The sequence below is a fragment of the Podarcis filfolensis genome, assembly GCF_964270895.1.
Source record: "Podarcis filfolensis genome assembly, chromosome: 17".
In the NCBI taxonomy this organism is placed as follows: Eukaryota; Metazoa; Chordata; class Lepidosauria; order Squamata; family Lacertidae; genus Podarcis; species Podarcis filfolensis.
Window position 1 is genome coordinate 3112340 of NC_139621.1, and position 16185 is coordinate 3128524.

Sequence of the window (16185 nt, forward strand, 5' to 3'; positions counted from 1 at the left end):
TCTTCGATGAAAATAGGGACATTCTATTCCATAATAGGTGGCACTATGGGTTAAACCACAGAGCCTAGGACTTGCCGATCAGAAGATCGGTGGTTCAAATCCCCACGACGGGGTGAGCACCTGTTGCTCGGTCCCTGCTTCTGCCAACCTAGCAGTTTGAAAGCACAGCAAGTGCAAGTAGATAAATAGGTACCACTCTGGTGGGAAGGTAAACGGCGTTTCCATGCGCTGCTCTGGTTCGCCAGAAGCGGCTTAGTCATGCTGACCACATGACCCGGAAGCTGTACGCCGGCTCCCTCAGCCAGTAAAGCGAGATGAGCGCCGCAACCCCAGAGTCGGCCACGACTGGACCTAATGGTCAGGGGTCCCTTTACCTTTATTCCATAACAACAACAACAACACCCCACCCTTCTGTCTGGGTGGCCCCAGCTACTCTGGGTGGCTTCCAACATATATGAAAACATAATAAAACATTAAACGTTTAAAAACTTCCCTAAACAGGACTGCCTTGTAGCAGGTGGAGAGTTTTTGCCCAAATCTGCATCATGCTGGCGGGGGGGGGGGGCAACCTTCCCCTGCATGACTGGCTTGAAGCTAGAGGCACAGGAGCAAGCACTGTATGAAAACAAGGCAACCCCAGGATGGTAGACAAAACCTAAAAGAGAGTTGGGTGGAATGGTCTTATGTCTCCCCCTTTACCCACAAGAAATAGATTCCACTGATTCTCAAGGAGATCTTTGTTCATCCAGTCACACTCAGCATATTCTTTCTTCGTATTTCTTCAAACTCTTCCCATCTCCCTGCTCTTCTGCTGGGCTTATAACCAACAAAATACAACAAATGGGGAGCTGCAGCAGATGGTAGGTGGGTGTGGGTGTGGGTGTGGGTGGCTGTGCCTCTGTGGAACTTCCTTCCCCGCTCAATTCAAGTGGTTAAGGACATCCTGTGTGTGTCCTCCTTCTCCATTTGGTCAGTCGTTCCAGGTAAGGTGGAGAAGTTCTAATGGAGGGAGAGAGGCTGGCGGAGAGGCTCTGGGGATGGAATGATTCTTCACATCCATGGGAGCAGCCAAGGGAAGTGGCAGATTCTCTCTACCTTGGAGGTGACTTGGAACAACTCCCAGACCCATGCTTATAAAGGTACAGGCAACAGCAGGTCTCTAGAGAAATCCTTGGACTGGAGGCAACATCTCATGGAGGACACTTTTCCTGGAGGGTGTGTGGGTGCTATCATTGGTGTTGGCCCAGAGCTTCACACCTTCCCAGTCCCTTATTTGTACCTGTTGTCTGGGGTCGGCAAACATGAGGGTTGTGCAAGGCCAAGAGCCTTGGTTGGAGAAAATGATTGTTGTTCTCAAAGGAGACAGTCCTCCCATCGTGGAATATTGTGATATGTGGGGACAAGGAACAGGTGGGATGCTATAGATTCTGTCCTGGGCCCGTTGTTGTTCATCATCTTTATAAATGACTTGGATGAAGAATCTATTGAGGGGGTGCTCATCTAATTTGCAGATGACACCATACTGGGAGGGGTAGCTAAGGCCGCAGAAGACAGAATCAGGATTTAAGAGGACCTTAACAGATTTGAGAAATAGGCCCAAACCAACAAAATGCATTTCAGCAGAGACAAATGTAAAGTTCTACACATAGGTGGCAAGAACCAGCTGCACAAATATACGATAGGAATCAAAGGCTGTCACAGTGCAAATATCTGAAAAGCACACCGACCTTTTAAAAACACACCAGTCATGCAGACAGTTTTATTTTCAGTTCCTTTCCTTATGATGCCTAGGATGGAATTTGCTTCTTTCAAAGCTAGTTCACTTTGGGTTAATATCTTGGTCAATATCAACTGTGATTCCAAGGTGTCATTCCTGGTCAGTCACTGCTCTATGAGCATATATATAAATTAAGATTTTTTGCCCCATCATGCATCGCTTTACAGTGGCAAGTAATTTCTGGAGTGTCTCATCTTCAGCACAGGTGTGACTGAGGATATTCAATGTCTGGGCATCTTCACCAGATGTTGCTCATAAATTCTGGCACAAAAACTTCTGGTCACAGTTGCAACTCTCTCACTACACTCAAGGCACACTGCATCATCTTATAGTGAACACACAAACAAGAATGACAAGACGGACAGGTAGCACATGGCTAAATATAGTTCTGAATGGGACAGATACAGCCCATTATGGTCTCTGACTTGTTATTGTCCTCTTTCTTTCAGCCAAAGACAGAAGACAACGTCAGCCTGTTTCAGAGATTTATGCTGAGTGGGATATTTTTACAAAAATATTTTGGAATTCTGGACATTTTCCATTTAAGGTTCAATGCCAAGTTTCTTTAAATTCTAATTATTTGCTATTAAAATGCCTGTTTCATGATTTTTCTTCTTTAGAAATAAATGTGTCCTAAAATGAAGATTTTAAAAACCCCTTTATCGTTATTTTTAAGTGCTCTTTTGAGTTCCTTCCCCACCAGTGAAAATCCGCCTTATTATATAAAAAAGTTCTGCTTCTAGCCTCAGGGATCTGGGATCAGCACAGGGCTGGGAGTGAAGAAGGAAGGAGGCTGGGTCTCTCTGTCTTCCCTTTTCTACCTACAGCTGAGATCTGTTCTTCACCTGCCCTTCACCACACAGGCAGCAGAAGGGGGTGGGGAGCACTATGCAGGCTGCTCATGGAGCTGTCAGCTGCTCCCGTTCACTGATGAAGATGCTCAGAGACGAGCAAGTGGCACCAGCTGCATCATGTGTCCTCGTCTCCCAGTGTGAAGCACCCCCTCTTCCCCTCCAGCTACTCCCAGCCATCTCTCTCCTGGCACATGCTATCACTTCAGTGCCTCATCCTTGTGCCACTACAACTGGGCGGCTATGATTGCCCCCTACTGAGTACCCAGGACCAGGGGCAGACTTTGGTGAGATGGTGCCCAGAGCAGAGACAAAATTTAGCACATGCCTAAATACATGGAAGTAGCCAAGGTGGGGCAGGGGGGGTTCTGGACCCCTAACAAAAGCCTGCCCCCCCTAACAAAAATCCTGGCTATGTCCATGCCTAAATATTTCTTATTTCCACAATAATTCTTTTCGGCACAAGTGTTTTTCTTATGGATCTTCTCAATATGATGATGATGATTTGTTTCTAGTGGGGAGGGTGGCCAGCGTTTTATACTGCCTTGCTTGCCTTTAGCTGCTTTTAGCTCAGTATAAGGTAAGCTGCTTAGAAGCCTGTTTTGGCACTAAGGGGTACAGGCAGCCCCTGCCTTGTGTTAAGTCATGGTTTGCTGGTCTGGGAGTTCTCTGAGTGTGTTTGCACACCCCCTTCCCAAACCTCCCCTCACATGATTAGTTTCAGTACCAATATTGTGACTTTAAATTTTCCTCCTCCTCCTCCTCCTCCTCCTCCTCCTCCTCCTCCTCCTCCTCCTCCTCCTCCTCTCCCTCCTCCTCTCCTCCTCCTCCTCCTCCTCTTCTTCTTCTTCTCCTCCTCCTCCTCCTCCTCCTCCTCCTCCTCCTCCTCTTCTTCTTCTTCTTCTCCTCCTCCTCCTCCTCTTCTTCTTTTTTTTCTTCTTCTTCTTCTTCTTCTTCTTCTTCTTCTTCTTCTTCTCCTCCTCCTCCTCCTCCTCCTCCTCTTCTTCTCCTCCTCCTCCTCCTCCTCCTGGTTCTTGTTCTTGTTCTTGGTTCCAGTAAGTCTAAATTAAACACAAGTTCCTTTTTCTGGATGCAAAAGGAAGCTTTGGTTTAAAGGAGCCTTGAAATCAGCACAGAAGCTGGGCATGCAATGGAACAAGGGGGGAAATACGTAAAAAAAATATATTGATAATTCTCGATTGGCTATAACATCAATGACTCACATTGAATGTACTGACATGTAGAAAGGACTCTATGAACTGAAAACCCCATCCATTTTAGAATTCCTGTGGCGATATTGTACAGTAGTTTATATGAGCCTTCTTTTCTTTAGTTTCAGTAAAGGAAGGTTTCCTGTTCAAACCCTGATTTACATGTGTTTCACTGACTGCACCCACATGCAGGCACACCTAGACAACTGGCTGCTGTTTTTCAGCAAAATACTTTACTCCTCTCTGTCAGAAGGGTAAGGGTGCCACTTCCAGTGCAGAGGCAATGCCTGCTTTTAGACCCAGGCCAGGACTTTCAGTTGCAACCCAGAGATTCACACGCTTTCTTTAAAACTACTAATTAAGAGGCTGTTACAAGGTCCTCATCAACATGGCTTGCTTCTCCCATTCATTTCTTCCTTGATCCTCTTTTCTGTCCCCTTCCCACATTTGCTGGCTGGCAACTACAGGTCTGTTTACTACAGAAGATCTTAGAATCTTAGAATTATAGAGTTGGAAGGGACCCCTTGAGTCATCTTCCAAACCCCTGCAATGCAGGAATCTCAGCTGAAGCATCCATGAGAGATGGTACAAGTATGGGAGGGGTTGGTTTTCCCCTCACAGAGACACAGTTCCCGGCACACTCCATAAACCTCAGGATTCTTTGGAAGAGAACCATGTATGTTGACTGTGCTTAAATGTATAGTCCATGTGGATCTGCCCCCAAAGGACCAGGGAGGGGAGGAAACTCTGGCAGAGGCCCAGATCCCACTTAATGGTTTGTTTCAGGGGCCACTCCATTTGAGTCAGAAGACCAAAATTGCATTTCAGATTCCCCTCGTCAGTATGTCTCAGTCCACTAGCGAGGGTTTGTTAGTTTCAGTGGAACTCAGGCAAGAAAAACTGCCTTGGGGATTGTGCCCTTGGATCTCTGCCTTCCACGCCTCTGCCACACTTAATAGCACCCAATATCTGAAAGCTGTCTCTGCCTGCTTCCTTCAGCATTCTGACTCACTGGGAAATTTCTTATGATGCTAAAGCTGAGGAAGTGACAAACCAAAACCAGCCAGTTTCTGGAGAGAAAGTCAGTGGTCCATCAGGGCCTCTTCCTTTTCTTTTACTTGGTAATTTTGATTTCTTTATTGATTAGGCACTATGAAAGACAGTTTAAGTAAAGATTAGAGTGGAATGGAAATGGAAGATGTACGGTATGTTTGGCCTTCTAGGGTTGTCAAAGGAAAGCTTCCTCCATCACGTTAGCTTCATAATCCCACCCCAAAAAGCTTAACTAGCTGTATTTTTGTGTGCCTGGTGGCTACTATTAAAAGCAGAGGAGCAGAAACAGAGGGAGGGAAGAGAAAGCAGTGGTCATGCTGTTCAACAGGGCTGGTGCAGGAAGGTGCCCCAGTGAATTTTTGCCCCTTAGCCCTGTAGATTACATCCACACCGTACATTTAAAGCACATTTATATCACTTCAACAGTCAGGGCTTCCTGCAAAAGGCTCCTGGGAATTGTAGTTTACCCTCACAGAGCTACACTTCCCAGCACCCTTAACGAAGTTCAGTTCCCGGGATTCTTGTGGTGAAGCTATGTGATCTAAATGGGCATTCAATGTATGGTGCGGATGTCTGTGCCTCTTGTAAAATCGCAGCGTCGCAAACTGCTCCCATGCAAACGGTTGCTGATCTGAGTTGTTTCCAAAACTTCTTTATTACAATAAGCCCTTTGAAACTGAGTGGTGAACCGAAGCCATGTGACCATCTCTTTCGTGTCAGCTATAGAGACGCCTTGGAGAAAACAGGCAGATTCCCAGGGCATTAGGAAACCAAGAAGTCTGTCAAAGGAGTCCCAGTCCAGAATCTGCAATGGTCCTGCAGAGTACGCAAATTACATGCTGGGATTTTTTAAAATATGAACCAGCAGCACCCCAGATTTTGCCTCCATTTTAGTTCCTACCATTTGTGGGGATGAAGCCAGGTCCCGTACTATTTTGCAACATTTTTTTAAAAAAAACATTTAGTTGCAGATTTAACAAAGAAAAAAGAGGGAAGAAAGTAAATTTATTTTTTAAATTTAAAAAATAGTATATAAATAATACTAAAGAGTAACAAAAAAAGCTGACAGGTCACAATCTGAATACAATAACCACACAGTACATGCATCTTAAGTTAAATATATATGTAAGCCCCCCCAAATGTCCAGATAGGTATCCACACAAAACTAACCTGAAATATGTTCACGAGGTCCTCAGACCATTGTGTAATAGATTGTGGGTATTTTTGCAAAATTATATGATAGTAGCATCAAAGTGTTCATGCTGCATCATGCGACAAAACATAAAAATTCTGTCCACTTTTGAATATAATATACCATTTACATGTCAGCTGTTGAATATGGAAATCCAATACAATTAAATGTCAAAATGCGAAGTCAAATAAACAAAGACTTTAGAGTATATCAGCTGGTTACTCAACAACATTCACAGAGGAGAAATCTTAGGATAATTTTTTTTTTAGCAAATTAAATTTCAGTTCTATTTTCAGGGATAAGACTTGGGAAGTGTGTGTTTCTTTGAAGCCAACTTTGATGGATTTAGGAGGAATACAGACAAACAGTTTATACTTGGGGTAGGACTAGAATTAGATTAAAGAATACGGTTGCAGTCTTGTCCACATTTAGGGCACCTAACCTAAACCAGATGGTCTGGTTTATCTGCAAAATGTCTGGACTTTGTTGAACATCCATTCTGATTTGTTTGTGGGGAGGCTACATGAGAAGCATTCATCCTGGTTTCTTTCTGGGATGTTTATACATCTTTCCCATTCGCCATTTGTTCATCCCGCACTTTTCAGCGCATTTTCCAGCTGCTTTCCTCACCACAAAAAGTTCACTTATTTATTTTTTTAAGTGGATTTGTTATATTAATAGAACTTTAAAGGTAAAGGTAAAAGGACCCCTGACCGTTAGTCCAGTCATGGCCAACTCTGGGGTTGCAGCGCTCATCTTGGTTTATTGGCTGGGGGAGCTGGCGTACAGCTTCCGGGTCATGTGGCCAGCACGACTAAGCCGCTTCTGGCGAACCAGAGCACTGTTTACCTTCCCGTCGGAGCAGTACCTATTTATCTACTTGCACTTTTTGTGCTTTTGAACTGCTAGGTGAACCAAAAATGGGTGGAGCAACACATGCAAATGTTCCCTTTGTACAATGTGCTGGAACACGTTCCTCACCCCTGCGTTAGCTGTGGACCAATTGTCTGTAAAAGGAAGCCCTAAGAAAAGGGGTTGGACTAGATGGCTTCTAAGGCTCCTTCGAGCTCTGAAATGCTCTGATTCTATATTTGGCTCAGGGTTTTGGCTCATGCTGTGCATGTAGCCACTTGTGGGAGGAAAAGGGTCTTGAGCCACTCCTAGATCTGAAACAGCTGCCTGGAATTTGATGTAAGAACCAACCAACCAGCGGGGATGTGTGTGTGCTGAGGAGCCAGCGCCCTTCCAGATGTTGCCAGGCTGCCACTCCCATCCCCCGCTGACTATTGGCCATGCTGCCTGGCTGCTGTAGCCCAACCACGCCTGGAGGGCCAGAGCTTTCCCCACCCCTGTTTTGGTCTATGATTCCTCAGGTGTGGACAGAACAAAGATGCCACCACATTCCTCTGGGGTGAGCCATCCTGCGCCCACCTGCCCTGCAAGCCTCCTGCGGTGCTGTGGATCTTCACAGTTCATTTGCTTGCCCTGCGAAAGCTCCTGCCCCGGGGAGAAGCCCTTCGGCCCCGCTGCTCAGAGCGCCTCACCCAAACCCCGTGGCCAGCCCCGGAGTCTCCTGCGTCTCCTGTTCATCTCTCTTCGTTTCCGATCCCAGGTGTAGCAGGTGCTGGAGTGCCCTGGCGCCACCTGTAGCTGCTCCTCCTCATCCTATGCTTTCCTCATCTCTGTTGCTGGCGAGCTCCAGGCGCTTGCTTTTTCGGCTTCGTCTTCCTCCTCCTCTCATGCCTCCTCCATCCTTCACCACGCTGCTTTGCACATCGAAAGCCTACAGGCGCCAGGATCCATTTCTCTGCCTGCTCCCTGGCCTATCAGATACAGAGGAGCCAAGCTGGCATGAGGAAGGGGAGGAAGGTGGCGCGGCTCCGTCCTTTGGCTGCGTTCCGCCACAGCCATTCGGCCCGCCGGCCACTTTGGCAGCCAGAGAAAGGCCAGACCCTTTTTGGCTCTGAAATCACAGCACCCGGCACCCCTCGAATCTGGGTCGGTTGTGGTCCCTCCAGGGAAGCCAGGGCTCCTTTATGCCAACTTGTACCCCCTTAACCCATATCTCCCTTGGCACCTTCTTAATCAAGACACCCCGCTAACAAGATTTGCCGAAAGCTCTCCCTTCGAAACTCCTCATTTCTGAGTCTTTTGGACGTTTATTAAGAAACGTTTTGCTTTTGTCAACTCTCACACGTACATAAAGGTGGTACCAAAAGGGCACCCTCTAAAAGTGTGTGTATGAGGGCGGGGAGCGGGGGGGGGGAGAGAGACTGGAAGATGTGGGGCTTGTGACCTTCAAATAGCTCTTCCAAATCCCCTTTTGAGGCTCCTAAATTCCTTCCCCCTCCCAGGAGCCCAGCTAAGAAGAAGGTCTTGGCTACATTTATATATATATATCAATTAGAAACATGTCTCTCTGTGCGTATCCCACCCTACTACTTCGTCGCTGCATCGTCTCCTCCTCCAAGATGCGAGCAGAAAGCCAAAGATTTTTGGATGCTGTTGCTGGCATCCCTGCTGCGGCCCGTTTTCCTTCCCCCCCAGGCTCGGAGGCGGGGTGGGGAGGGACCCAGGCGTCCGGCGGCAGACCCTTGAAGTGCAACCACACGCTGGGACACCCCCTCCTCCCGTCCAAGCGGAGGAAGAAAAGTGGAGAAGGAGAGGCTGCGCTCATTCTCCCCCCACCAGTCCGCCCCACCCCAACTCTCCTTAGCGCAGGGCCGGGGAGTGGAGGGGGGCACTCCCTTCTCTCCCCCCCCGCCCCAGCCGATGCCTACCTTATCCCCCCCCTCCCCGTCCAGCTTTGGGGCCCAACCAGAGCCCGGGAAGGAGGGGAGGAGGGCGGAGGGAGGGGGCAGGGCGGGGCGGGGAGGGAGGGGACTCTCGCCGCCGCCGCCGCCGCCGATTATGTCACATCGATCGGGCTCTGCAGCAGGAGCAGCAGGAGTCGGCGAGGCGGCGGCTGCGGGGCGAGCGGAGGGACGGGCGCGGCTCAGGTAGGAGGCAGGGGGGGCTGCCGCGGGGACCCCCTCTCCGGCCTCGGCAGGAGCCTCGGGGTTGGGGGAGAGGATGGGTCCCCTCGCTGGGAGGGCTGTCCCTCCTCCCGCCTTTGTCAGGATCTGGAGGCGGGGGGGGGGGGCTCTTCTAAATTTGGGGTATAAAGGAGACCTGAGGGGTTCCTTAGTGGAACACGCACAACCCGGTTAGAAGAAATAGGTTGGCGCAGCCCGCCCGCCCCCTCCCCGCCCTCGATGCGCATCTGTCTCTAGGAGAAGTTGCGGGGCGTGTGGTGGTGGCTGTGGGTCAGGGCTCAGGGCTGGCTGAGTGTGTGTCCGTGGGGCTAGGATCCAGGGGAGGGAATCGGGGAAGAAGGGGCCGAGAAGGGGAGACCCTCCGGGTGCAGGGAAAGGGACCCCTCTTGCGGGGAGGGTGCATGGGAATGTAAGGGCCAAGAGATGTGCTGGAGAAGATGGCGGGGGCCGGGGGGGCCAAAATCTCTAGGTGCAAGCCATCTTTAGCTCTTTCCTCTCAGAGGAAGATGTATGGGGGTCTTTTGGGGGGCAGCAATAAGGGGTGTGTGAGAGAAGAGGCGGGAGGGAGGGAGGGAGCAGGGCCCCTTGAGTGTGAGAATATGTGCCAAGGATGGGGATGTGTCAGGGAAACAGATGTGTGCACCATTGTATGCCAGGATGAGGGCTTGCGTGAGGAAGGGGAGTATTCCAGGAGTGGAAGCCGAGGCAAGGTTGTCTTCAGAATGAGTTGTGTGCGCTAGAAGGGTTGTGCCAAGACGGTGTGTGTGTGAGAGAGAGAGGGAGGGAGCTGGGTGTGTGGGTAGGGAGGAAGGATAGCAGAATGGTGTGTGGTGGTGAGTCTCTCCTGTGTACATCTGCACTAAGGAGGCTGGAGCATGTGCCTGTATGTGGGGGAAAGGGCACGCTGTGGACCTCGGTGTGTGAGAAGGGGAAGCATTGTGTGCTGGCAAGGATGCTGTGGGAATCGCGGGCAGCTTGTGGGCGAAGATGTTGAATTATGGTTGGAGGGGGAGAGGGAGGGAGAGTATCGAAAGGGTGTGGCAGCTGGATCTGGGCCTAAAACAGAAGGCTCTACCATTCCTGTCCTCGGTGGAGGACCTGCATGACCATTACGCAGTGTGAGATGGTCTGCCTCAGGCGGCAGGTTTTGGGCAGCGGCCATTAAAGAGCAGCAAGTAGTTAATTATTTAATGTATCATATATATATTTAAATTGTTGGTGGGAGGCAGGGTACCATTTGGACTGCTGCTTCAGGCAACACATCTTTTTCAATTATTTCTGCATCCATGGAAGGCAAGATGGGAGCTCTTTAAAACTACAGTTTGCATGTGTCTTGAGAGGAGGTATCAGACTGTTGTGTGTGGGAAGTAGTTACTGGAGCATCGCTCTGTTTTGGAGGCGTTGTGCAAGGTTGTGCTATTCTGGAAGAATTTGTAAATAGCACTGGGAGGCAGGAATGAAATCATTGTGAGTAAGGACTGGAAGATGGCACTGGAAGATGGGTACTGGTTGTGCATGTGTGTACAGGTTGTGGGTTGCACATGCACAGCTTGAAATGTGCGTGTGAGTTGGCTATATGTGAATAACAGAATTTTGCAGGTGAGAAGGAATGTTGATCGCATGGGGTATGTGTGTGTGAGAGGGGGGCTGTGTTGTGTTGTGCAGAATAGGGAGGGGCAGTGGGGAGAGCTTGGGGTTTTGTGTATATGGTGTGCTGCTGTGTCTCTCTGGGGGGGGCAGTGCTGGCGATGGACATGATCCTGAGGTCCACAATCTTTTGACAGTTTATATGTCTATGAAAATCTGCTTTGCAGGCATGTGCAACAGAGTAATGCAACAACGTGTGTGTGTGTGTGTGAATGTGAATGATTGGTGGGTTTCTAGGTCTGTTTGGTGTAAGTCCGTTGATGGATTCATGGCTACTGAAACATAATACTGGTGTGCATGTGATGAGTGCGTTATGCAGACCTAAGTGTGCAGTCAGTTGTGTGTGGAGGAGAGACAGGTTGTGTGTAAAGGAGAAAAGGGTTGTATGTGCCTCTCATACTGTGCTGTGCAGATATGGTGGGTGGTGTCATGTGCACAGCCCAGGCCTGCAGTGCTTGCATGGTGCCTTTGTGGAGGTGTTTCCTAGAAGTAAAGAATTTCCAGGATGTGTTCTAGTGCCAACCTGGCACCTACTAGATGTTTTGAACTGCAACTCTCATCAGCCCCAAAACATCGGTCTGTGTGTGTGTGAAAATCTGCTGTGCTTTGCACGGAGTGTTTGAGTGGGATCAACCGCTCTCCCAGGCTCAGCCCTAAAAGCTGTAGGGTGAGGCTGGCATCCTTCAGATGTGAGGACACCTGGAGCAATATCAAATGAAGAGAACACCTCACTGCCTACATCTGCCTTACCCCACCCCACCCCCCCCTGCTGCCAGGTCAGAGGCTTCAAATGAGCCCAGACCCCTCTCTGTTTAAAAGTGAACTGCTGCACACAAGAGAGAGTCGGGTGCTGGTGGTTTGCACAGGTCTGTGCCCGTGTGTGATGATTTGCTGCTAACTTCAGGCTGTATTTCCTTGGCTGGGTGGGGCTTGTTTTCCTATGCTTAGATCATAGCGGTTTTGCATACACACACACACACACACACACACATGCCACAGGCTTGCTGAGATTGATGAAGTGTCTGTGGACTTGATGGCAGGTTGTGTGTGCATGGGCAAAAGCAAAGGCTCAGCTTGTATCTGGCTCCTTCTTCTGCCCCCCCCAACCATACGAGCCAACTCCTAGGGGCCAAGGTCCTTTCCCCTCCCCAGTAAAATATTTGAGGGGGCCAGCCTCCCCCCAAGTTGATGGGCGGGGCTTACCTCCCCCCCAATACTTTATTCAAGGAGGCACCCCTGCCCCCAGTGTGGTGTTGGAATCACAGCAGAGCTACCAGGGCTCAGCCCCAGAATCTGTTTTCAGAACCCATTAATTTGATGACAAACCAACAATTTAAAAACTGAGTGTTTTGAACATGTGCACCAAATCATTTACATTTATTTACAGAGGTAAATTTAAAAAAATGCATTTAGGAGGTGCAACTGTCTAAGCAAGCTGTTGTTTAGGAAAGCAAGCACTGCTCACTCATTCAGAGAACAGGGTATTTATTGCCAGTTCACCATCACCATCATCTTGGGGGGGGGGCAAAACTACACCTGACCAATCCAAGCACACATCCTCTTCCTCTTGCCCCATCTAGGGGAGCAAAACCCCAGGAAGCCTTCACCAAGCTGAAGTCTTCCAGTTGCTTTGGACTACAAGTCCCATCCACCTGGGGGGCACCAGGTTGGCAAAGGCTGCTTCTGAGAGAGGAAGGCATTAAAGTTTCTCCCCTCTCAATTTGATCAACTTTTATATATAGCAAAAAAGCAGAGATCAGGAAGACAGCTCCCCTCTCCTCTTAATCACCTTGAATTCTCCTTCGATTCCAATAAGGGGGAAATAATTTCTGAGCTTAAATGGGGATATGCCCTTGCCAGGGAGAAATCTCTTACTGGGAAATGCAACCCAGAATATTCACAGCAGAAGTCTAATATTTTGGGCGGAACACCTGCTGACCAAGAAATCCTCTGAGCTGGAAAACAGCATTTGTGAACACTCCAATCCTTGGATTTCTACCAGACACAGCACAACTACAGCCAATTAAACACACACACACACACACCCCGGACATAAATCCCTCCTGCAATCAAGTGAGTAGTTAGGAAAATGAATGAAAATCAATGGCATTTTCTGCCCTGAAAGATCCCCCAAATGTTGGGCAGATCAGCATGAATAGGCATTGTATCCTGGGAAGTTAAATAACCCCAACTCTCAGCTGGAACAAATCTGATTTTGATTTTATGGCAGTCAGAAGATGGGGAGGGAAAACATTTTGCCATCCAATCCCCCCCCGCCCCTTTTTGGCAGCTTGCAATATTGTTTTGCTGTCTGGCTGGCTCCTTATTAGGGAGAGATGCTATTTAATTATCACTTTCACCAGCCTAATAACAAGAGGGAGTATTAACATTGAAGCACATAATTCCGGTATCTGGGTAATTGCTCTTGAATTTCTGTTAAGGAAAAAAACACCCTTATTTACAATATCCTAGGGATCTATGTAGGTTAAGGCCCCAAACTCCATCTAACTCCCCAGTTTCCTTTCCTTTTCCTGGCTCCAAAGCCTGATGCTAAAGCAGCCCACCCAAGGAAAGCCCAGGAGTTCCTCACATCAAGGATATATGTACAGATCAATCCCTCTCCCATGAACAAAGTCCAGTTTAATAAATAATGCTGTCCTCCTCACAGCATGGCTGTGGTTTTCCGCACCACTTTCCATTCACTTCCATGGGACTTCTGCAGGAGAGTATCCCCTGGGGGTGTGTGCTCTACCTAGGTCAGGAGCTTGATTCCCAACCTTTCCTTAATGATTAAAAAATCCCCCTTCCCGGAGCTGTGGAAGATAACCCTGGATGCCCCCAGCCTGCCTCCCCCCCCCCCCGCGCCCTGACAAGGAGGTGATGGGTGGGGGGGAGGGGGGAGAGGGGCAGCAGGTGGCAATTGATTTACGGGAGGAATCTGTCTGAGGCAGGAGCTGCGTGGTGGGGAGAGGGACGGATAGCGGCATGTTGCCCAGGCAACGAGGAATTATGGTCTGGCATGTTCCTCATCAATCCACCTTGTCAATAGAGCTGGTGGCAGGATAGAGAGGAATACCAAGGCCGGCTCTGCCCAGCTGCACGGATGCCCTCGGCCCTGACCCAAAACCCCTCTCCTCCCCACAGGTTTGACAAATGCCCCACACTCTTCTCCTTCTTGCCACCCAGCTCTCTCACCTCTTCCATCCACATTAGAGCCCAACGACCTCTCTTTCCTGCCTTTTTCATGAAAAGCTCTTTGTTCCTGGGATTCTCTCTCTGTCTCTCTCCTGCTTTGTCCCCAGCCTTCTGCTTCTGGGTGCAGCAGGAGTGGAGACTGAGAGTGGAGACTTTAGGGCTTTGTTTGGGGTAGGGAGAGGGAAGGAGGAGGCTGGGGTTCTTGGCACCTGCAGCTACCTCAGGGCCTGGGGTTTCATCCTGTGCCTGGCACAGCCACTGTACCCCCGGTTCCCTTGCCCCACCCAGGGCTGCACCTGCACGTCCATCTCTGTAACCAGACCCATAGTGACTCATCTCCCTGCATCTCTTTTTCATCTTGCTGTATTTGCCTGCCTAGAGTCTCTCTGTGTGTGTCCTGCTGCCCCCACTCAGCACCTGCAGGAATAAACTCAGAGGATGGGATGGGGAAAGAGCTGGGTTCTCAGTCTCTTCCCCCTCTGCTGTTCCTCAAAGTCCTTCACTCATATTGTATATAAAAGAGATGTTTCCAAACAAGCCAATTTCTTCTGACTTACCACCACAAGGCCTTGCTAGAGGAGTGTGGACTTTTGTTCCAGCCTCCAGAGGCAACTGGGGATGGCGGACCCCAGGTGTCTGGGTGCCCAGTCCTCTCTGTAGTGTGATGATGTGGGAAGGGCCCTTTCTCCTCAAAGGCTGGACCACTGACTTGCCAGCAAACCACAAGCAGACCGAAGGGGCTTCAGAGAAGATAGCTGGAAACACAGAGCTGAAAACCCTGCCACCATTGTAAATAGCCAGTTGCTTGGTCACCTCTGGCAATTAAGTGCTGCAATAAAGGTGATGAAGTCAGGAAGCTTAGATCACTGAAAGAGAGCTGGCTAGGCTACTCAACAGCTCCAAGTGACTCACATGGTAGGGGCAAGGGGCTAGTAAAAATGTATGTGAGGCTCTTGTCTAATTTCTAAGGCTGATCTCTGCCTTGAGAAAAAGTGAGGTTTCCACATCATACAGGACTAATCCAACCCATAGGCTACAATGCACTGGGAAGGTCTCTGGCTGAGGTAACAGTGAAATATAGAAGATCCACAGTCTTAGCAGCTTCCATTCATGCCAGTGAACTTTACACCCCATATTAATTAGCAGAGGTGCCTAGTGTTGGTGCCATCTGGAATTAATAACTGTTGAGACACCAACATGTTTTCGACTTGCTTCTAACCCTGAGCGAAAGCCATTCAACCAAATTATCCTGAGATTTCTTACTGAATGTAACGTTTGCACACCACTCTCCACATCCTGCCTCTCCTTGTGGCAATCCCCAGTCCTCCAGAGGAGGTGGGGCAGAGACTCAGGGTTAGCTCAGGTTACTTGCTGTATCAAATTTGCCCCCAGTAAAGCTGTTAAGTGCAGACTTTGGGGCCACAATCTGGGGCCTCACAGCCAAGTACCTTGATGAGAGTGTTAGCAAGCCTCACTGGGCATTGCCCACCATCTAAAATTTCTCCAGAAATGTCTCTGAACCTTGGTGGGGCTCCAAGGTTTCTGGGCAAATAAAAATGGCCAGTGGTTGGAGCTTGGCTTTGCTTTCCAGCATGTACCACCCAAAGGGTTACAAAAAGTAAGCGGGCAGGGGCAGAGACCCAGCCCTCTAAAGGGGGTTTTATAGGACAGCAATGGCAGCTGCAGGGACGGAGTATTCAGGGCTGGGAAGCTGAGCATGGGACTCTGGGTCCAGTGTTGGAAACTCAGATATATAATCTAATCGTCAAAGGGCACCTTAAACGTAGGTTACAGGCACCAGAATGGAATGTCTAGGTGCCTTTTTTGCAGTGGAATTTATTCTTATTATTAATTTCGTTTCTATACCGCTTTATATTTTAAAGGGAAAAAATCTCAAAGCAGTTCACAACACACCAAAACATCAAATAAAACAATCCATAATAAAACAAATTCAAGCTTCAAGGAAAGTATTTCAGATCCTTCCCTAAGTGACATTTTTCTTTCCCCCGTCATCAGCCTGGCATCCCGAGATCTCCAGGTGGCCTCAGTTGGACCTGCGCCAATCACAAAATGCGCCTGGCGCCTGGCTGATTTCTAACACGGCACAGGAGGGCTGCCTCCAACCTCTTGGCACCTCTGTCACCTTCTCCCGCCTCCACAACTAGGAGTGTCAGTTGTGTTGCCTTTTGAAGCATCTTCCTGACTCGTAAGTTCCACCAAAGTG

The 16185-nt window shown here is 49.1% G+C and overlaps 1 protein-coding gene and 1 long non-coding RNA gene across 16 annotated transcripts in view; one reads left to right on the plus strand and one right to left on the minus strand.

Moving 5' to 3' along the window:
• The window catches only part of LOC310752332, a 182761-nt gene that overhangs the window by 132952 nt on the left and 33624 nt on the right, over positions 1–16185 (minus strand). The window lies entirely within an intron of this gene.
• L1CAM (L1 cell adhesion molecule) overlaps positions 8985–16185 on the plus strand; it is a 96274-nt gene continuing 89073 nt past the window's right edge. For all 15 annotated transcript variants that reach the window (XM_083592361.1, XM_083592369.1, XM_083592370.1 and 12 more), the window contains exon 1: positions 8985–9083. In XM_083592361.1, the coding sequence (XP_083448487.1) occupies positions 8995–9083 (89 nt within the window). In that variant the 5' untranslated portion in view covers positions 8985–8994. The remainder of the gene's footprint in view (positions 9084–16185) is intronic.